Genomic DNA, 21,950 nt, shown 5'->3' on the forward strand with positions numbered 1-21,950 from the left:
AACTTTTCGGGCTTCGAAGATCACGAGGCTTCGAGAAAGAGAAAACTATGTGAGTTCTGATGATTCAGAGGTGGAGAAGGGGGCCGTTGGCGCGGTAGCAGAGCGGGACAGAGCATCTGGGTTGGAATAGGTCGGTCTCGCTAGATATCACAGATGCCAAATTCCCTGAGGTGGAGAGCAGAGCAAGGAAAGCTGTCGGAGGGATCCTTCAGTGATGATAATCAGGACACCATGTGATGATCCTTGATGACGTCGAACAGCCCGAATTACAAGTGGGGGAGAAAAATTGTGAAGCGTCCAGGCGACGGCCAAACACTCTTGTTTTCTTACGGTGTGGTTGGCCCCTAGTCCGGCTACCGTACGCGACGATGTATTTGTCAACTCCGGCCTTGCATTGAGCTAGCACAGCACCGACGCTGGCATAACTGGCATCTCTGTGCACCTGAGTAGAACTAAAAGGGGCGCAATATGAACGGAAAAGTGAGAATATTTTGAAGTGTGGGGAAGTGCGGGGAAGACATCAAGGTACGGTGGCCAAACAAGTAAGATGCGTCTCAAAATCAGGAGAATATATAGGAAACGTAATCTACGTGCCAGTGGCAAGCTTTTCTTTAGATCCCGTAAGACAGCGCTCGTCATTCGCTCAAATCCCGTAGGCGCGTTACAGAGGCCTAATAGTGTATGATTAAATTCATATAAGCTATCCGGTGTCTGAAAAGCAGTATTGAGCCGTTCACTACCGTTTATTTTTATTCATTTCATTTCTAATTTTAAAGCACAATGAAAAAACACGGACACAGGGAAGAGATGACACACTAGCGCTGCATGCCGGCCATGGGAGCTTGGCAGTATCCGAAGCGCAAACTCAAGGAGGAAATGAACTCGGCGCAGACCAGACAGTCGAAAGCTTCGTCAGCGCGAAGGAGCAGGTAAGCGCCTTTGCTGGCAATCTGCCCATTTTCTGACCCATCAAAAGCGGAGGTGCCCAAGCACTTGTTTAGCACTGAATAACCCGAACTCGCATCCTGTCATTCACTAATGTGTGAAGGACACGGCACTGTGCTTGCGCGACATCGTAAGGGCGCTTCCACAGTGGGGTGTGAGTACCGGTGTGGATGTGTCTAAGGGTGTCTGTTGAACTTTGACAAAGGAACAAAAGTGGGTCATCATGGCGAGTAGCTGCATCCGCTGTACCGGATCTAGGCTGGTATCCAAGAGTTTCGAAGACGTCTGAAGTGTCTAAATCGGGTGCTTGGCGAGGAGGGCTGAGGGCATTGAGAGGAAAGCGGTGGTGAGGCGTGAGTCGATTAGGTCCACCCGTCTGAGGCGAATACAGTCAGATGGGAGGGAAGCGTGTTGGAAACTGTCATTTTCGTGACAGGGGGCTATAGTGAGCACAGAAAAGGGTAGGGAAAGAAAATGGCGGGAAACCGAAAATTCAGGACGAGCGAGCAGCACTGAGGAATCAGGTAGACCGTCACAAGGGACGGTGACGACGAGAGAAGAGTGCGCAGACACGTCAGCCTCTTCGGTAACACGCAGTAAACAATAATACACTACGAGAAATACTGGTAATACACCTCAGAAAATTTAGTTTTTCATACGTTACCTTTTATTTGGCCGGAAGTTTTGAACAAAAGCCAAGCGCTCATAATAAAGCTGACTTCGCATCTATGCATTTCAGAAAACTAGAAAGTCGGCTGGGTTTTTCACACTGAAGAATAAATACTTTATATACAGAGCATGCAGTCCTTACGTTGCCCTGGAAAAAATAGCAAAACAGCAGGAACATAAGCCCACCAGAAGCAGTTAAAACATGCACAAATAGCATATCATTTTAACGCCGGTTTTTCTATAAATTGCATGATAATTTCCTTCAAAATAAATTATCAAGCTTGACATTTACGCGCCAATTCATGATCGTTTTTTACGCAAAATTTATTCCACGTATTTATTAAACTGCCGCAAAAAATAAAAGAACTTAAGACAATATCTGCTCCGAATGGACATTTAGTGATGTCCGAGACACAGAGGTTGTAACCTACTCCAGCGGCAACGCAATTCTACTGCAGAAACCGTTAAACGTAAATTCAGGTTCCACAAGCCCCTTTTTAAAACAGCGAAAAAGACACGGACGCCGACAGAACGGACACCTTGCCTCCAGAATTGCGAAAAGACGCAGGGTTGCGTGCGTGAATGCAAATTATATTTTTCCCTTGCACTTAGCCTGTGTAGCACGAGTTAGGTCCGGCCGAGAGACCGATTTAGATACGGCAGGACAGTGGGAACATTCAAAACCGACTCTTTTTATTCTCACGAAAAAGAAGCTCTAAAGTGGAGAACAGACGCAACCAGAGAGGAAGAAAGAACACCGTGTGGCGAGACGTTTTCTTGATGCTGTAGCGCGGCGGTGCGAGGTTTCACCTAATCGACGTCTCGAGTGACCGACTTACCGCGAGCGTAGCGGCGCCATCGCGTTGCCTCCTTCTGGCGTCCTCTACACCTGCCTTCTCGCTCTTCTCCTACAGACGCCTGGCGCAAGGACCAGCATTATCAGCACTGGTAATCTCACACTTCTCAAATCCGAGACCTTACTTTGCTCAAAAAGAGTACCTTGCGTAAAAAGAAAGCTGGCACAGCAGGCGGTTAATGGCAGCGGCACAGTACATGGAGAAGCGTTCATAATGCAGAGGACGCAGTTATGCTGCAGGTGATGATGAAAACACTCCCAGTTTAACCACGGTATGCACCATTTGCGCAAGGTCTGGACATCAGTTCCATGCGCACTGCTTCCATTGAACAGGCCCCATGCAGTCCAGGATCCACTTTTGGCACCAGCAAGGAACATCGTCACCAGTGATGTCTTGACAGCAGCATAGGACGCACGGTCGCTAAGACGCCTTTTTGGAACCATTTTGAGCGGTCGCACTATCCACGCGACTAGCAGAAAGTCGCCACAGGTACAGCTGGCTACTGAACTCCATGGTGCAGCCTGTCACGTTAGCATTGCTGAGGCTTTTGTTCAGCGGCTCAATGAAGCGCTCCACGAGGCTCTCGCCCAGGTTGTACTGAAACGGGAGAAAGGTGCTCATTGAGTGCCGTGTTGTCAAAGAGGGAGTCGCTAAGCCACTAGGCAGTTAGAAGGGATGCTTTGTACTGCATGTGTAATATTTATTGGACCGGGCTGTAAAAAGTTACCCTGCGCAAAATACTGGTGGTTTCTGTTCAAACTACCACTATGGAGCAGATTATGATGGCCCACCCTTTTTAGTTAGTAACTTAACATCGGAGCTTGCCTGTATTTATTTTCTGGAATCAGCGAAAAACAGCAGTCTGCTGCGGCATAACTTCCATTGAGACGAGCGGAGCACCCAATTTGAGAGGCTGCGCCATCTTGTGAGCTGCGAGGCTGACCTCCACCCCCAGCTGGGCACTGCCTTACGGTGCGCTAGATGGGGCAGCCAGTCAAATTGCCTTCTGCGCTTGTCTGGACTAAATTTCTGCCGCAGCTGATTTCAGTTTTTTGCCGATTTAAGAAAATGCAGGCGCGTTCCGGTGTTAAATTGCTTATCAAAAATAGTATACAATCATAGGCTATTCCATGGTTGGTGTTTGAGCCTAAATAGGCCTGCAGTTTGCTTAGGATAAATTTTTTGATAAATGTGAAACACACAGTATATACCCACAGATTTTTTATGGACACTCAAGGTGATCTCTTTATAGAATGAATGTTGTTATTTGCTTATTCTGAGCAAGATTGATAATTTCGGTATTTAGACTTTCCGCTTAGCCGAAAACAGGCCTTTTTTTGTCTCCAGCACTACCCGACTTATGAAGGCCGACTTGGTGTCCGGTGGCAACCCAGATGCCGCTATTATCTTGAGCGGCAGCAGGGTTCAAAGCGGACACTGGTCTAAGTAGGGATGACACCAATATAAATTCACGACGACTTGCTAAAGGGCCCGCAAAAACAAGCCACATTATAAATGAACGGCACAATGACCAAGTTTTACATCTCATTACAATGAACTAATTCCATTTCTTGCAGGCTCCCGCGCACGTTGAGCCTAAGATAAGGAATCCTCAATCCAAGTTTTTCTTCTCAGTAAAAATCAAACCTTAGGCTCTTTGCGGCTACGTTCATGTGTTGTTCAAGAGGAAAATACAGGGTTGTTGCTGAGAATTTTCGCATTAAAATGTAGCATCCCCCCCCCCCCCGTCTCACGACTGAAGCTCTTAATTCCAACGCTGGAAAAGGCTTTGGTATTACAGCATGAAAATGAATGGCGCTGTGCGGCAACAGTCAGCTTCCATGAACTCCCTGACGTATAAGGATATCGTGAAACTGTTAAAGGAGGACTACAAGCCAGAGACAAACGGAATCGCGGCAACCTATTCATTTTTTGTGCGCAGGTAGCTAGACAGAGACAGTGTACGAGACTATGTCGCCGACCAACCGGCGCCTCGCCCGATAGCTGCAACTTTGGCGCAACACTGGACCGTATGCTGCGGGACGGCATCGTTTGTGGTGTCTGGGATGAAGTCACTCGCCGACGCTTACTGGCGCGTGAAAAGCTGACCAGAGTAGAAGCCGAAGAATTTGCCCTGGCTGCGGAGAAAGCGAACGACGGCGCTTGCGGCATGGGTGAGATTGGCGGGCAGAGCGGAAGCGGCTTCGTCAACGTCGTGCATCAGCAGTGGCAAGGCCAGTCCTGGAGGAAGAGCGATTCACGGACACCTAGTCTTCTGTGCGAAAAATGCAAGGGGCTCACGGAACGGCTGCGTGCCGATATCGCAACAATGTCTGTCACCAATGTGGCTAAAAAAGGCACCTGGTCAGGGCTTGCAAGGTAGGCCACTCTCGCTTATCGGGAACGTATGCTGTCAAAGAAACAGAAACCGAAAGCGAAGAAATGTTGGACACGCTCGTCGCGCACAGTACGGTAAACAGAGACGCGGTGCAACCGAACGAGCGCGTGTTAACGTAGGAGAACGGTACGACGAAACAGCGCTTACGAACGGGACGGAAGAGGACACTGACACATGCGCTGGACTAACAACCAGATGGTTTATTGCGAAAGAGGGGGGAATATAAAGCAGCAGGGTAAGCCAAAACACAGAATGGAAGCAAATGCGGCATGATCATGAAGTGACATACATACGGGAGCTATGAAAACGCCACTGACTAAGAAAGGCGAGCTCCTGAGGGAGGAAACGTGAACTAACCAGCCTTCTCCTTGACGTGGGAGGGCCGCCAGATGCGCATGACTGTTGATCCCCGGCCAGTGTGATTGCCAAGAGCAAGTTCAAAAAGCATCGCCATAGGTGGATGCCCTTACAGAAAACCTCTCTTCGCCTTTCATGTGTCCTGGGACCGCTGCCCGTTTTCGGAAAACTAGATATAGAGGTGCAGCTGGGGCCAGCAGCGGTGAGCAGTTCGCTAGTTGTTGCAGATTGCCAAGGGCCTCTCCTTCGCGGACGAAGCACGAGAGACGCGTTTCTTTTGGAGGACAGTAGGTCTTCATGCGTAAATTTCAAGTTATAGACGATCTTCCAGACCTTCTAGAAAAGAATCTGAGGTGCTGCAAAGGATCACCGTAAAGCTCTACCTGAAAGAGGGCGCTCAACCTCAATTTTTAAGGTTCTGACAGTGCCGTACACCATGCGGGCGCAAGTATCCGCCCAGATCAACCTGTTTATTGATGATAGAGTGCTGTCAGCGGACAACGTAGCAGAATGGGCAACACCGGTAGTGTTTAGAAGAAGTTTTTGTTCGGCTAGATGGGGCATTTTGTAACAAAAGAACTGTAGCGCAACCAAGACGAACACAAGAAGAGGCACACAGGACTAGCGCTTAACTTCATCTAACTTTATTCACTGGCAACGCAGCAAATATAAGGAAAAACCAGATCACGTGCCGATACCAGTTCACACACACCACTATCAACAGAACCGTTCAAGATATGCCATCTTCGATTTGTATAGATTCACCGACGTATCACTAACACAATATACACCTCTCTTCTTTATATGAAATGCCTCCAGTAGTTTCCTTGCCCTAGAATCTTTGCTTTGACCTAAAATCTTTATCTCATGAAACCGTGGTGACACTTTTTGCAGGACTGACATCTAGCCTGCTTAGTTCAAGGGCGCGGTCAATAGCTGTTAGAAAAGTTTAACGGGGAAGGGGGTTCTGAAAGTGTTTAGGTATGTTGACGATTTCCTGGCACTTGTTAAAAAACAGAATGAGTTGACGTACACAGATGCTGTGAGCACTGTGTTAAATACCTTTAAATATATGGGAGAGGGACTGAGGTTCCGGCATGAACTGCCTGTGCGGGGTTCTTCAGAGTTTTTAGACATAAACATCACTGTGGGTGAATGTCATGCATGTTGGCAATATGCATCGCGAGCACAGAAGGAGCTGCTACCGTATGCATCGGCTCAGTCGAAAACAGTTAAACGCGCCATTGCCAAGGTTTGCCTTGAATCGGCTGTCATGAAATCGTGCTGTCATAAAATGCAAGGGAGCAATGACAAGCAGGTAGACATTACTTTCGGCAGGGGTCCCAGGCACAGTCATCATAGCAGTTGCTAAAACCCTCTTACAGAAGATGAAAGCCATCAAGTTGCAGCAGCCATGTGTCAGCAGAGAAACGGCTGTCAAACCGGAGGTTGTACCGTATGTGCAAAAGGTAGCCCACCACTTGAAAAAAGTGGCTAGCAAACATGGCGTGCCGGTTGCTTTCTCGGCCCCACGCAAGCTGGCACAGCTTTGCGCGCGCATTAGGAGAAAATAGAAGAGTGGTTGCCGCGTCAGACATGCAAAGAAGTTCACGAATTGCTGCATCGGGGTGGTATACCAGATACCGCTGTAATGCGGGAAGGTCTATGTGGGCAAACAGGGCGGTGCATCAATGAAAGGGCAGGTGAGCACGCGCGCTCACTGAAAGACCTAAGTGGTGCACATCTTACTCAGCACTGCGCTGAGTGTTTTGAGTGCCCTCGAGCGGCAGAACATTTGCCGCAGGCTAGATGCCAGTCCTGCAAAAAGTGTCAACCACGGTTTCATGAGATGAAGATTTTATGCAAAAGCAAATATACTAGGGCAAGGGAACTACTGGAGGCATTTCATATAAGAAAGAGAGGTGTATATTGCGTTAGCGGTACGTCTGTGAATCTATGCAAATCAGAGATGGCATATCTTGAACGGTTCTGTTGATACTGGTGTGTGTGAACTGGTATCAGCACGTGATCTGGTTTTTCCTTATATTTGCTGGGCTGCCAGTGAATTAAGTTAGATGAAGTTTAGCGCTAGTCCTGTGTGCCTCTTTTTCTGTTCGTCTTGGTTGCGCTACAGTTCTTTCGTTACCGGTAGCGACTGCGGCAGAAATTAACGGGGACGACTCACTGTGCGGAGATTTTAAGCTCACCGTTACCAAAGCGACAAAACCTGATTACACTCTTCAAAAAACTGATGATATTTTTGTAGCCTTCTCAGGAGGTGAGGTGTTCAGCACACTCGACTTGCTAACACGTATAACCAGCTTCCCCTGGAGGAGGAAGCCAAAAAGTTAGTTGTGCTGAACACCCACTAAAGTCTGTACTTCTACAACCTTCGGAATTGCTTATGCCCCCACTCTGTTCTAGCGTCACATGGAAGCTGTTCTTCAGGTCCTGCTGGGTGTAAAGATATATCTGGACATCATAGTCGCGGAAATAGAGCACGACATTTCACTCCTGCGGAAGGAGTATCAGCTACTTGGTGACCACGGTCTGAAACTAAATCAGGCTAAGTACCGGTTCCGTGAGAAAGAAATGTCATTCTTGACGCACCAAATCGATGCAAGAGGCCTTCAACGGTTTCAAGACAATTTGGAAGCATTGCTGGCGGCGCCGACTCCTGCATCGGTAAGCCAGCTGAAGTTATTCTTGGGCCTGGTTCGTATTACACTAAATTTCTGTCCCACTTGTCCCCCACATTAACTCCTCAACATTACTTGATGTCGAAAGGGGCCTTATGGAACTGGGGGCCGGCTCTGGAAGCTGCATTTCGAGAAACAAAGCACAAAGCGCGCTTTGAGCATCGCCAACTTCCTCGTTCATTGTGATCATCTGAAACCCCTAAGACTTGAATGCGACGCGTCAGCAGAGGGACTATGCGCAGTTTTGTCTCATCGCATCAACGGAATAGATCATCCCATTGCATTTCGCTCAAGAACACTGATAAAAGCGGAGCGCATTTATTACAGCTAGAGAAGGAAGTACAGCCATCAGTTTTTGGAGTTATCAAGTTTCGGCAACAGATTTACCCTCGTCAGCGAACATTTGCCGTGACCTTTCAACTAAGTCCCGGCAAACCAATCCCACATATGGCAGCCGCAAGAATTCAGCGCTGGGCGCTATATTTCGCAGCATATCACTAAGACTTGAATACCGGAAGGGAGAGGAACTTTCCCTTCAACCAGGGAAAAGTTCCGAACCCACGAAAAGTTGCTTGTGCCGTCAAAGGAGCTGTGTGACTCCTGGGGCGCGATTACGGATCAGTCTCAATCGAAACTGTCTCAAAAAGTGTCTCATTTGCCTCTCTCCTATTGGTCGGCCGTGGGCGGCGGCCATTTTGATTTTTTTCGTCACTGACTGACGTCGTAAATGGCGCAGAAGTGGTGACGTTGGCCATCTAATTATGCGGGCAGATTGAGACGATTTTTTGAGACTGGAAAAAGTAGTATCAACACGTTTGAGACAGAAAATGGCGGCTCTTTACATCGTCGTATACGCGGTTGACCGCGCGAGCAACGGTGTCGGAGGGTGCATGAAGACGACTTTGACGCGCGGGAGAGTTATTTCGAGGAGACTGCGCAGTGTCTGTGCGACGAACTCGCCGTTGAACTGGGAGGTGCGCGGGTGAGTGCGCTGTCAGTGGAGCGGCAGGTGCTGTGCGAGCTGCGCTTCTTCGCCTCCGGTGGGTTTCAAGGCGCCGTTGGAAATGAAGAAAACGTCGGCTCAGCCCAACCGACTGTGAACAAGCCTTTGCGGCGGGCAGCGGAGACCAATGTCAACGTTGGGTCACAGAAGCGGGGTGTTCGCTTTCCGAGGAGACCCGAGGAGAAGGCGGCGGCGAAGGAGGGCATCCTTTGCCTAAACGTTCGCCGCGGCAGCATCTCCGGCGTCGTCGGGTGTGTCGATTGGGCACTCATCACTATTTTTTATTATTTTTTTATTATTTAACAATACTGTAGGCCTTTGCACAGGCCCAAACAGGAAGTGGATTGTAAGATATACACACGAGCATGGGAAAAACAGGAAAAAAGAAAAAAAAACAAAAAATAGATAGAGGAAAAAAAAAACTGCCATACAACAGCACTGGAATTCAATACAAGACACTTTCTTTTGTTTCACATGAATCAGGGAACAAAGTACTCAAAACAATTGTAATATTTGTCATATAATATTCTTGTAGTTATCGCGGATCTATAAAACACCACTATTCAGCACATTGCAATATTTACATTTAAAATGAAATCACACGTGCACTAGTGTCCAATCACTCAACCAACGCAATATCTTGGAACTACGCATTCAAATGCTTTCATGAACAGCCAAAATATGACTCCAATTTTGCAACAAAGCTATCCACAGAATCTGTTTCTACAATTTCCTTTGGCAATGTATTCCAGATTTCAATTGCCCATGGGAAATATGAATACCTAAACGTGTCGCATTGTGTCGGATACTGCCTGATGTGTCTATTATGACAGGTTCTATTGGAGTGTCGGTGTGGTGGCTGCACGTAATCTCGCTTATCTATATTATTGTTATTACATAGCATAAAAAGAAATTTCATGACAGCCACAGGACGCCGACAAACAAGGGTAGGCAGTGCTGCCTGGCTTCTAAGAGCACTTACGCTTTCGTGTCGAGAATACTTATGGTATATAAATCGCAACGCTTTATTTTGGATGCTTTCTAATTTCTGCGAGAGTCCTTTCTGGTGCGGGTTCCACACTATGCTACCATACTCAAGAATTGGCCTTACTAAGGTTTTATATGCTGTTAGTTTCACATAGGATGGTGCTGCAGTTAATTTTCTTCGCAAGAAACCTAGTGTTCGGAAGGCCTTCGTGCATATATTATCGATATGGGTATTCCATTTTAACGCGCTTGTAAAGGTTATGCCTAAATATTTTACTGTGTCAGTTTGTATTACATCGTTGCCCATTAATGTATAATTGAATCTAAAGATCGACTTTCTATGAGTTATGGTCATATACTGTGTTTTCTTAAGATTAATTTCCATTCCCCACATGTCACACCAGCGGGCTATATTGCTTAGTGTAGTATTTAGTCTAAGCTGGCCCTGGATTCATTGTACACTTGTATAAATTACCAAGTCATCGGCGAGTCTGGGGGCAGTGCTGCGAACGAGCCGCAAGCGGTTCTACGCTGCGGACGTGATAGTGAGTATACCTCGGCCACTGTTTTTGACCGCATGAGTTCAAGTGCTACAAGTGCATGAGCTACAAGTGCGGGCCTCGGCAGCGAGAGTGAGTACGGGCTGTGCTCGTTTTTTCTCAGATCTGTGGCGCGAACATGTGCATCCTGGCCGTGGACTCGCGCTGACCCGGATCCTTCCGCGACGCGTTTGTACAGTACAGTACATCTTTATTTCCAGAAGAGGCGGCATTCCGAGGCGGAGGAAGGCCTGCTGGACGACGGTGATTTTTTTTTCTGGGTAAGCAGTAAAATAGCCGTGTCACCCGTCGGGCGAACTCAGTCACACCTATTGAGCTCCAGCACTACGCATTTGACCGGATCTGCTAAAGCTACAAGAATCAGTCTGGACAGCTACACAAATGCAGACACTTTACACTATGATACAGTGTATTGCCACCCTTTCCTTTTGTTAAATATAATTGCAGCAGAAACACAGGACACATATTACATTGTTGAAATGCATAGCCTTTCCTGTTGAAGAAACCGAAGCAAAATGCACCTGACAGCGCTTGTGTTTTGTAGCAAATCATAGCGCATCATTTATATGAATATGGTGGTAAAAGACTGACCTTACAGTAGTGCTCACTTATACATCTAAATCCTGCATGTATGTATGCTCTTGAATGTCATAATCAGCAATGCCTGGATGTGGGCTACTTGGCATGAGTCTTCTACTTTATAGCAGAGTGTCCTGCAATGCTGTTGAGATCACTGAGAAGGGACATGCTTAGCTGCGTCATTTTTTTGTTATGCAGGAGACTATGTCTACCCACTGGAGCCATTGCTGCCTGCACCAGTTGCGTGGCATCACAGACCTGACTCAGCAGAAGGCCTGTATAACACGCCACATGCTTTCACACAATTTGTGGCTGAGCGCTGTATTGGTGTGCCGAAGAGCTGCTTCCGTTGCTTTCAAGGGCACCGGATGCACCACTGCCAGTGGAAGTGGACAGTGCGCATCATCACCGCACGTGCTGCACTTCACAGCCTCTGTTTGGATGTGCCCATATCAGCAGAGGGTGCAGGCGACACTGCCTCTGACCCAGATAATAACGGGCCACCTCTAAATGGTGGCTACCTCGTACAGACAGGATGCTGTACTTTTGGCCTCTCTAGGACGACCCGTCTCCAGAGGAAGGCGTACCGAGGGATGGTGCAGCGGCAGTTGCGATGGAAAATCTAGCGTCCAGAGACGACTCACCATGCTGGCGTAGAGAGTCATATCAGCCACTCTTCCCCTGTTGCCACTGTCATTTCCTTGTGTCAGTGCACAACACACATCTGCAAGTGTGTGAGCAACTGTGTGATGTGGTTGTGCCCTTGCCCAACCTGTGTGCAGCCAGAAGCCAGCAGTGACAAACAAGTGCCCCCCACCGGCTGCCACTTCATTTTCAGTGTGTTTGCTAGTATATCTTCCAGTCCCTCAGCAGCATGTTGCAGTCTCTTCCTGAAGACGGAAAAGGTGTTGAAGCAGCTCGCCCGATTTCTGAAAAGCATCATTTTGAACTGTCTTTTGTCAATGCTCATGTCAGCCCACCTGCCCCTTCTCTGCTGTCTCCTTCCAGCTTGGTGAAGTGCCTGTGGTCATTACCTGTGTGACGAACATGCATGAACCAAACGTGCAGTGCTGGAATAAGGCATGAAATATTTGTGATGCTTGTTGCAATTAAAAAGCTGTTTTTTATTGCATCATACATTCAGTAAGCGCGTTTATTTTTTTAGGCACAGCATTTGACACGAGTGTTTCTATTGCAGAAAAGGCAGTGTACATACAGGCATACTTTACCTTGATGTACAATCACCGTATGACATTTCTGAGTGCAGTTAAGAAAAGAAATTCTAAAACATTGAGTTCAAAGTGCATGTTTTCTTTCATACAGAGGCTACCTGTACAATAAATATGGCATAGTACCGTGTACAAAATGCATTTTCCGGACTACAAAACATTTTGGCACATATAAGTAGTGTAAATACCAAAGCTAAGCTTTACCTTAATGGTGTGTGGCTAGGGGTTTCACTGTGCTAAAAGCTGTACCTACTGCAAGGAGACCGCTGTACAACAATGCATAATAAAGATTGTAAGGTGCAGTGGCTACAATGACTGCTGAATTACTAGAACATCTTCACTGATACACAAAGATGTGTAAACATCACAGACACTTCAACAAGGAGATGGTGTGTGAGTAGAGGTTAGTTTACAGTCACAAATCTGCAACACCGTTACTGGAAATGCTCTACAGCTCTAAGAATATACAGGCAGCTCCATTATGGGAAATTTTGAGCACTCAGTTATTGCCCCATAACTGACACCTAGCTTGGTTTGCGTAACACAGGGCTATGAAGTCTTGTCCATGATGACACGAGACGATGACAATGCCGAATGGCCGGACAAGCTCCCTATGCTATCGCATAATATGTGTGATAAGTGCAACTGCTTTCAAGCTACTTTTCGCCTAGCTATTTAATATCCTAGTCATTTTCAACTGGCTGTTTCCTTTCAAACTGGAGTGGCCTGTATACAGGGTGCCTCAGATATGATGGAGCATAATTTAAAAAAAAAACCAAGTGGTCTTCCGACCTGAAAGGAAGTGCATGTTAGAAGCTACGCAAAGTATTTAAAGCCCTTCAAACACTGCCCTCACCAAACCCAGTTATAGCAACATCACTCCGCCTGCTGAGCAAAATACAATAACATATTACACATCACTGCCCTGTCCTACCTACCTCACTGCCCTGGATCATATGCAATTCAAGCGCTGTGTACCAGCAAACATGAACAAACTTGCTCAACTTTCTGCCCAGTTGCAATTAGCCTCTATACAAGCAAACTACTTCTTTCCTGGTTGACCCTGGATCTACTACATGATCAGTAAATAACGTTAATGGAACAAGCTCGTTCTCTCCTCGGTGGCAATAGCAAAGTTATCAAGTCAAGTGCTTCCTTTCTCTCTAAACAATGTGGAGCATAACATCACAATTTCTGCATCTTGCACAGGAAAAAAAAAACTACGGCAACAACTAAACATAAACCGAACGGAGCTACAAAAATACAAACGGAACATCAAGTGCTTATCCCGATGTGGGCGGCAACACTTGGTTACAAGGCAGAAGAGTGATTGCTGCCACAGAGGCAGGCCGTGTCGGCTCATTTCCCGCACCGAGATTGCAAGCTATCAGCAGCAGCTGCACCTGTCTGCTTCCGTCTGTCGGCAGTTGCTTCTATGTGATGATTCATGGTTTTCTGGTACTTTCTAAAGGAAATAAACAGAACCACACGTCACTCGGTGATCGATAGGCGCCGACCGAGAACACAGACTAAAGTTGTCTTCGTCGATTTTCGAGCCGAGCGCTGCTTGTAAGTTGATCTCGACAGGCCCGTAGCATTCACTGCCTTCAATAAGATTTTTCTGCGCACTTAAGACATCCGCAAAGTACCTTGATTTTAGACGACACGCGAAAAAACAGGAACTAGCCATGGAATCAGCTGTTTTCTTGCAGGCCGCCATGTTCAAGTTATGCCACTGCCAGCGCGCCCTCATGGCAAGAGAAGTTAACCTGCAGCAAATTTAATTGCAAAACTGAGACTGCTTCTAATTTTCCCTCGTGTTGCTGAGATTGGAACACAGTTTACTACCAAAATAAAACATTACTTGTTTTCTTTATTGCGTTTTTGTTCATTTTCAGTCTAACATGTTCACGCTATACCGCTGACAGCACACCTTCGCGGCAAAAAAAGTGACTGAACAGCAAACTTAATTGCAAAAATGAAAACACTGCTTCTTTTGCTTGGTGCTGTTGGGCTTGAAATACAGTTTCTTAGCAAAATAAAACATTACTCGTTTTTATTCACTGCGTCTTTACTGCAAAACATTAGTCTACGGTCCCTTGTCGTGCGAATAGTGGTTTCGGGGCGGAGCCCAACGCAACCTTGCTCCGCATTGGCCGATTCGGCGGTCGGCATTACTCGGTGTCGTCATTTTGACGTCACTGTCTCAATATTGAGACAGTTTTTTGAGACTGATCCGTAATCGCGCCCCTGGACCGAAACGTTCAAGACGAAGTAAGGACGAAGGCGATAGGTGTGCTGTCTCGTATGAAGAAGACGTCACCAGACTACTCCCTGCCTCAAGACGAACGCAAGGAAATTCGTAGCCTACAGGCTAACTATGAAATTGCAATCCTTCCTGCGGATAAAGGCAATAACACGGTAATCCTTGACCGCTCTTCGTACCAAGAAAAAATGGAAGCCTTGTTGCAGGACGAGAATACCTATCGCCGACTACCAAAAGACCCCACGTCAAAGGTGCAGACGTCTCTTCAGAAAATGCTTGCAAAAATCTTCGAGGGCCTTCCGCCATCCATGAAACGCCTCTATTATCAGCTGCTTTGTACGAACGGCTTGGCACCCGCCATATACGGGCATCCAAAGGCTCATAAAGAAGGCACCCCTGTACGCCCAATAGTAGACTTCAGGAGGTCTCCTGTGCACTCTCTGTCGCAGTACGTTCACGGTGTTTTGGCTCCACTGGTTGGAAAGACAGAAACGAACGTCAAGAACTCGTCCGATTTCATCGACAAGGTAGAAGCCATTGTCCCCGAAGACAACGACATGCTCGTGTCTTTCGACGTCTGCTCACTGTTCACCAGCGTACCTGTCAATCTGGCTGTTGAAGCTTGCAGGCAACTTCTCGAAGATGAGGGCTCATGGCAGGATCGTACCCCTTTCGACGCAGCAGAGCTTTGCGAGCTATTGCGCTTCTGTCTCGCTAACACATATTTTACTTATAATGCCACCTTTTACCACCAGACATTCGGCACAGCAATGGGAGCAGCAATCTCGGTGACAGCGGCGAACATCACTATGGAAGTCATCGAAAGCAAAGCTCTAACCACTTTCCAGCCGCGACCAAACATATTTGTAAGGTATGTGGACGCCTGTTTCTGTGTCCTAGAGCGCAAGCACATGGCCCTTTTTCTGGACCACCTGAACTCCATTGAACCCTCAATCAAGTTCACTTTTGAGGAAGAAACCGACGGCTGCCTCCCATTCCTGGACACCACGGTAACCCGTACTCCGACTGGCCTTTTATGTAATGTTTACCGCAAACCTACGCACACTGGAAGATATTTACATTTCAGTTCTGTGCACCCAGTCGCTCACAAACGGTCTGTGGTTGTCTCCCTGATCAACCGTGCCAGACAGGTCTGCAGTCAAGATGCCAATCTAAAGAGCGAAATGAAAAGAATAGAGTCTGATACTTCGAAGAAACTGCTACCCTCTTTCCTTCATCAGGAACACCGAAAGAAGTATGCCAGCGAATCAGCCTGCCTCCGAAGAACGCGAGAGCACAGAAAAGCCAAAAGAAAAACGAGCTGCTGTCCCATACGTAGCGGGAATTAGCGAAGCGCTTGCACGTATTTTCCGCAAGCATGGCGTCCACATCGCGCACGTCCCCGCTAGCAAGGTGCGAATGCTCACGTAGCAAATGCTCCCTATGATGCCCATACACAAGTACTATTTTCCTCCTTTAATGTGTTTCCTTTACAGCATGTCCACCAATTTAACCTCATTATGAAATACAAAGAAGCCATACAAGATGACAGCGTCACTTTTATAAAGCTTTGTAATCTCAGGAAAAATCCAGAAGCACCCTCTCCCATTAGAAAAAGAGAATTCTGGCCAATTCCTTTTTCACGCACAAATTATGGCCTACACAGACAACAGTACCACATACCGAAGTACCTTAATCTATTGGAAGCAAATAATATTGACATATGTAACATCTCAAAGAAAAAATGGAAAGAATACCTCATATCACAAAGCATGTAACTCTGCTATTTTTTTTATGATTCCGGAGTGGCAAAGACTGTATTTGACACAAATGTGCATTTGAATGTTCTATCCTTTTTATGTTTTCTGTCTTATTGTTGTTGCTAATCTGACCTGTAAATGACTTATGCGATGCTGTGTTTGAGAGCGTGTATGATTATGGCGTTATTTAAGTTTTGTACACAAGTGCCTGTTGTCTGCTACCCATGCCAAGACAGGGGCAGGAACCCCGTCAAGCTACTAGGATAGTAGCTTTTTGTTCCTGTCCCAGTGTTTTTTCCTGGCTTATTATGGAAAAAATGCTGAATAAAGAAAAGGATTTGAACAGAACTGGTGAATGTGAAGGACAAGCTCCCCCGTGAAAGATTTCCAGGTGTTGTGTATGAGATTGACTGCGCCGATTGCTCATCAATATATATCGGTGAAACAAAGGACTTCAGGAGATGCCTGAGAGAGCACCAGAACGACGTACGAAACCAGAAAGCAGCATCTAACGCCATCGCCGAGCACGTGCAAGAATCCGGCCACGAGATTAACTGGGATCAAGTAAAGATATTGACAGCAGAAAAGAACACATCAGCACGGCAGAATCTTGAGTCCCTTATCATACAGACATCGTCTAAAACATTAAACTGGAACGACGGAACTCTACATCCTATATATGCTAAATCATTAAAAACGCTACTGGGTGCTACAAAAGAACGGATCCGTGCGCCGATTGCTTCATAGTGAACAAGGGAGCCGTAGTGTTCCCGAAACGTCTTTTCATCTTTTGACTTTGGCCAGTGACAAGCAATCTGCATCAGGGCTTGAAGAAAACACAGGAAGGAACTTTGCAAAGTTGTCTTGCCAAATTTTTCTTACGTCACAGGTACACATGGTCCAGGGAGGAGAACTAACCTGCAGAAAAACCGCTGGGGTTTCAGCCACGAACTCGCCTGAGTGCCTACTTCCCACAGATGGACGGAGAGGAGAGTACAGCCGCGACCATGGTGCCGATTTCTTAAAAGCAACCTTTCGCGTCAGGAATGCACGTGTGGGCTCGACATTATAACCATCCTGGTGAACGGTGGCTACCCGGGACCGTCACGGAAGTCAAGGGTCGACGTTTGGTGAGGATTGATACGCGGCGTGTGGATCAAGTGCGCCCACAAGGATCGCCGACTGCGGTCAAGAAGGAAGTCGGCGGAATACAGTTTACTGCTGAGCAAGCCACAAAGGAAGGGCCCTCCTCACTCTGCGGAACGCACTTAAACGACCAAGCAGCTCCAGCCAGTCAGCCCTCGGGTAGTGGGGAAGTAAAGGGCGGCTACAGAGCACCAATAGAGAACCAAGAATCAATTCTATACCCAGACGCTCATGCCGCACCCGGAAGCGTCCCGGCAGGTTGTAGTTATAGGGGGAAGGAAGTGCTGTATCAGCATCTCACCAGATCATCCTGTGGTAGGTGCGTGCAGCTCAGCACGGGCGATCGCACCTCCGAACATCGCAAGCGCTACCGCTTCGCTCCCTCTCCCCCCCCCCCCCTCGTCCCCCGCCCCCTGGCCACCGTTTAAAAGCGCTGGCCTGTTGTCAGTAAACGGTTTTCTGCCCCATGCTGCCTCGAAAGACTGTATGCCTCAGATGCTGCGGCGCGACGTAAAAGTTCAGCCTCGGAAGTCGGAACAAAAATTTGCTGTAGTTTAAGCTTTGGCTAACCCTGAAGAGAAACGAAAGCTTCCTTTGCATCGCTGCGTGCACGAACGCCACACAAACACACTGCCGAACGGATTGTAGGCAAAACGTCGATGAAATGCCCGATTCCCGATGGGGCAGTTGCCACCTGCCACGGTGGGCAGATTGTGATGATGTCATTTGGTCACATTACCTGCCACGTGGCACCACGTGACACCTGACACGTGATTTCACTGGCGCTGCCCTCTTGGAAACCTAGCGTAGTGAAGCATTCGCTTCAAAAGGCACTAACGCCACCACAGTCTAGTTCTGAAAACAGCCGAGGGTGGTGATGCCTTTTTTATTCCTTGCGTTCTTATCTGCTTTAAAACAGAGTAGAGGGGGAGGCAGAAAGCTAGGTGGGGAATGAGATTAAGACGTTTAAGGGGATAGGGGACCACGGCTGGTACAGGAGAGGGTTAATTGGAGATATATGGGATATATTGGAGATAATCAGCGTAGTCAGGCTGAAGATGCTGAGGCAAAAGGAAGAGTTAAGCAATGAATATAGGCTACCTTAACTTTTTCTTCAGTATCTGTTTAAGCATTTGGAACGCGTATAAATAATCACCGAACATTCAGTAGCGCAATTTTATACCTTTATGGACTAGCAATGCAAATACTTTTATATTTCTACGTCGCATGTGCAACATTTTCGGATCGTGATAACTATTTTATCACCACGACAAGTAAGGTGTCCTCTGTCACCATCGCGCGGGCAACATGAGTCGATTCAGGGGAGTGAAACCTTCGTTGAAAGAGCGGACTCAGACAACTTACGCCCAAGCTGCACTCGGAGCTTACAAGTGCAAAGAGTGCCCAAGGTGAGACAGAGCAAAAGCGCTACCGTAATAAAAACGCCTCATCTGCATGAAGCAAAGCAACAGCTTGCAGTGTGATGATGCAGTCCCATTAGAGTTGGCCACAAGGACTCGCGACCACGGCTTATCGCTAAACTGCACTGCCGCAAGCCCTTACCTGGAGCATAGCTTCGTGCAGCGCCATGTAAGCCGGCTCGAGCCTGTCCAGGACCTGCCTGCGCGCACCGTGCATCACTGCCACGGGGCCGTCGGTGCAGATGGCACTGCCGAGGCAGTGCTCGAAGCGGAAGTTCCAGCGACAGGTGAAGGTGAAAATGCCCTGCGGGTAGCGCGCGAACACGATGTTCAGCAGGTCCTGGTCCGCCCACGGAATGCGGCCCTGGAACTCCTTTCTCAACTTCAGCACCCGGCCCTCCATGCCGAAGGCTCGCATCCGGGTCAGATTCATCAGCAGCAGGCCCGCGTTCAAAGCTGAGCCGGAAGAGAGAGATAGAGCTTCAGTACCTTTGTTTTCAACTGCCTCCTTTCTCTACAAAAGGAACAGCTTTGTATATCAGCAAACAGCAGAATACTTCTGTAGTCAACTTGGTAAAACTTGGAGGAACTCATGGAGAATTGTGAATAAAAGGTGAGGGAGATAGATATAAAACGGAACAGTTTTATCTGCGCCATTCATTTTTCAGCTTTGCTCACCAAAAAATGCAATCCGTGCAGTCCTGCGAAATATCCTGTTAATGACGGGCGATCGCCCACTTCGCCTACCCCTCTGCACTGCTAAATCGTCAAAAAGACCCGAGTACGCGGATGCTTCAGCGAGACATCTTGAGCGAGACAATGTTGCGCCGCATGTCTCGAGCGCGCGTACAGCCCCATGGTTGGGGTGTCCCCACGGTTACTTCAAACAGCGTAAGCGTTTCCATGCGTTTAACATCAATAAAGAAAAAACCCACACGTACACATATATCTCATGCAGAACATACATGCGAACTTCCCAAATCGTCAGGTTTTCTGAACTTCCGGCGTGTGATCTTATAGAAGGATGCATATGCGGACTAAAATGCCCAGCATTACCGAAAATAAGTATAAACAAGATCATTTTGCGCTGAGAAAGGAAAGCACCAAGCAGGGCGGCAAAGTGCTTGAGCACGTTGCTGGTTGACATACTGGCAGAGTTAAACGCTACGCGTCACTTTGGCGGTTCTCCGACTGCTGATTGGCAAGGTTAGTGGCGGGAAACGTGCCGCCCAGTTGCATTGTCAACAGCGCGACAGATGTCAGCAGCTGCACCACGTTACTACGCGGACCCGCTGCTGACACCTGTCGGGCTATTGGCAATGTAGGACTGGGTGACTTTGACGCACGGCAAATGTACCCTCCCAAAACCGTCTAATTTCGCGATTAATGCGAGGCGGAAAAGTCTTATCTGGATTTTTATTTCCTGGTTTTGCTGCTGCATTTACTACAAAGCAGCGTTCTGAAGTAATTCCCGTCTTACCGAAGGGTCTGACGAACGGATGGAGCGCCTTGTTGAGGTAGTAGTTTTCGGTGAAGCTCTCGGTTTCCGGCGCCATGCCAGCCATCTGCCACTCGTTCATGGCGTAGAACATGCGCCAGAAGTCCTCCACCGGGTGGATGAACACCACGTCGGTGTCCGCGTACAGCACAGCGTCCACGTCCGGAAGCATACTCTGCGGGAAGACGGGTTCGCAAGAGTGCTTTTATTCATTTTTTTTTTCATTCTGAATGCGCCGATTCGGTAAGTCCGAATAGTTTGTGGTTTCGGATGCAATGATTTAGTTTATAAACGATACACTTGAGAAACACAAGCGCCTCGGAACAGAAGGACCAAACAACGTAATCGGCTTGAAGAGATGACTGAAGGTGTATGCCTTACCGCACCATGCTCTTTCTGGCTGTTCGTGATTTCAAATTTTCTTGCACCAGCTTACCCCTTCTGCCGCTGGAAAGCCCTCAAAAATGTTGTGAGCGACACCTCTTTTATTTAATATGAAATTTCAAATAAGTGAAGTTCGTCTATAGAAAGAAAACAATTTTACAGAAAATTTGCCATTATTCAGTTTACGTGCCTCTTACCTACGTGCATGTGCATTTCACGCTCACAGCTTTCACTCCTGACTTCTTTTTCTTTTCTCTTTTTCATGTGTTTCATGTTTCCCCTCACGGCTTATGGTGTTCAGAACTACAACCCAGATGGTTACAATATATTCGTAGCTCTCCACTACGGCAGCTCTTTGGCTTCCTTTGGCTCCCTAGTTCCTTCCTTCCTTCCTTCACTGCGCAGGTGTCCAGCGAGTGCTGGACAGTTCTAAGACAACGCAAAGACGTCCTGAGCATGTCCTCAGGATTCCCACATCAGAATGTTTAGACGTCCTCAGGTTGTCCCTGACTGGTCCTCAAGCGGTCCAACCCCAACCAATCTGTCCGTCCGTTGGCATACTCAGGGTCTCTTCAGCATCATGTTTGGGGACGTTTTGAGCACTGCTTGAGGGCTTGTATCAAGAGCATTATTTTCATTTTAGTGCCGCGTTCAAACAAATGTAATAGAAGATAACCAGAATAAGCAAGAAGGAGAGGCGCAGCGCAGGTTTTTCATGCCCAGTGCCTTAGGGAGCTATAGCGCTATCTGGATTTGAATTCTGCTGGCTGAATGCAAAAGGCAAGTGGCCTCAAAATCTATGCAGTACAACCCCACGAGAAGCAAGCGGCACGTAAGACCAAGTTTAAAAGCACCAACATCTTAAGATATCTCCTCCCCGGATACAATGTTTTGGTGTCACAACGCATTCCTTCATTATCTCGCTATTGTACACAGAAATCGTTTAATAAACGTGGAGTTTTATACAATGAGAGTCGAGTGCGAGTAAGACAGTTGGTTTGATCGCAATTCAATTCCACAATATTTTCCAGCGATAGGGCGATTGTAGGACATTTTGGGAACCTTCATCCTCGAGACGTCCTGCACAGTACAAACTGAGGACATTAAGCTGTCGATGCTCTCAAAAAGTACTCATAATGTCCTGTTAGGTATGAGGACGTTCTGACTATTTGAGGACATCCTCAGGAAGTTT

General features: G+C 47.4%; 1 protein-coding gene across 2 annotated transcripts in view; it reads right to left on the minus strand.

Annotated features, from left to right (window-relative positions):
• Positions 1–2,286: 2,286 nt before the first annotated feature.
• Positions 2,287–21,950, minus strand: part of LOC144132308 (glucoside xylosyltransferase 1-like) — an 84,140-nt gene continuing 64,476 nt past the window's right edge. For both annotated transcript variants that reach the window (XM_077664621.1, XM_077664622.1), the window contains 3 exons: positions 20,357–20,549; positions 19,019–19,332; positions 2,287–3,068 (listed from right to left, as the gene is read on the minus strand). In XM_077664621.1, coding sequence (XP_077520747.1) covers positions 2,892–3,068; positions 19,019–19,332; positions 20,357–20,549 — 684 coding nt within the window. In that variant the 3' untranslated portion in view covers positions 2,287–2,891. The remainder of the gene's footprint in view (positions 3,069–19,018; positions 19,333–20,356; positions 20,550–21,950) is intronic.

Source organism: Amblyomma americanum, chromosome 5 (genome assembly GCF_052857255.1).
Source record: "Amblyomma americanum isolate KBUSLIRL-KWMA chromosome 5, ASM5285725v1, whole genome shotgun sequence".
NCBI lineage: Eukaryota > Metazoa > Arthropoda > Arachnida > Ixodida > Ixodidae > Amblyomma > Amblyomma americanum.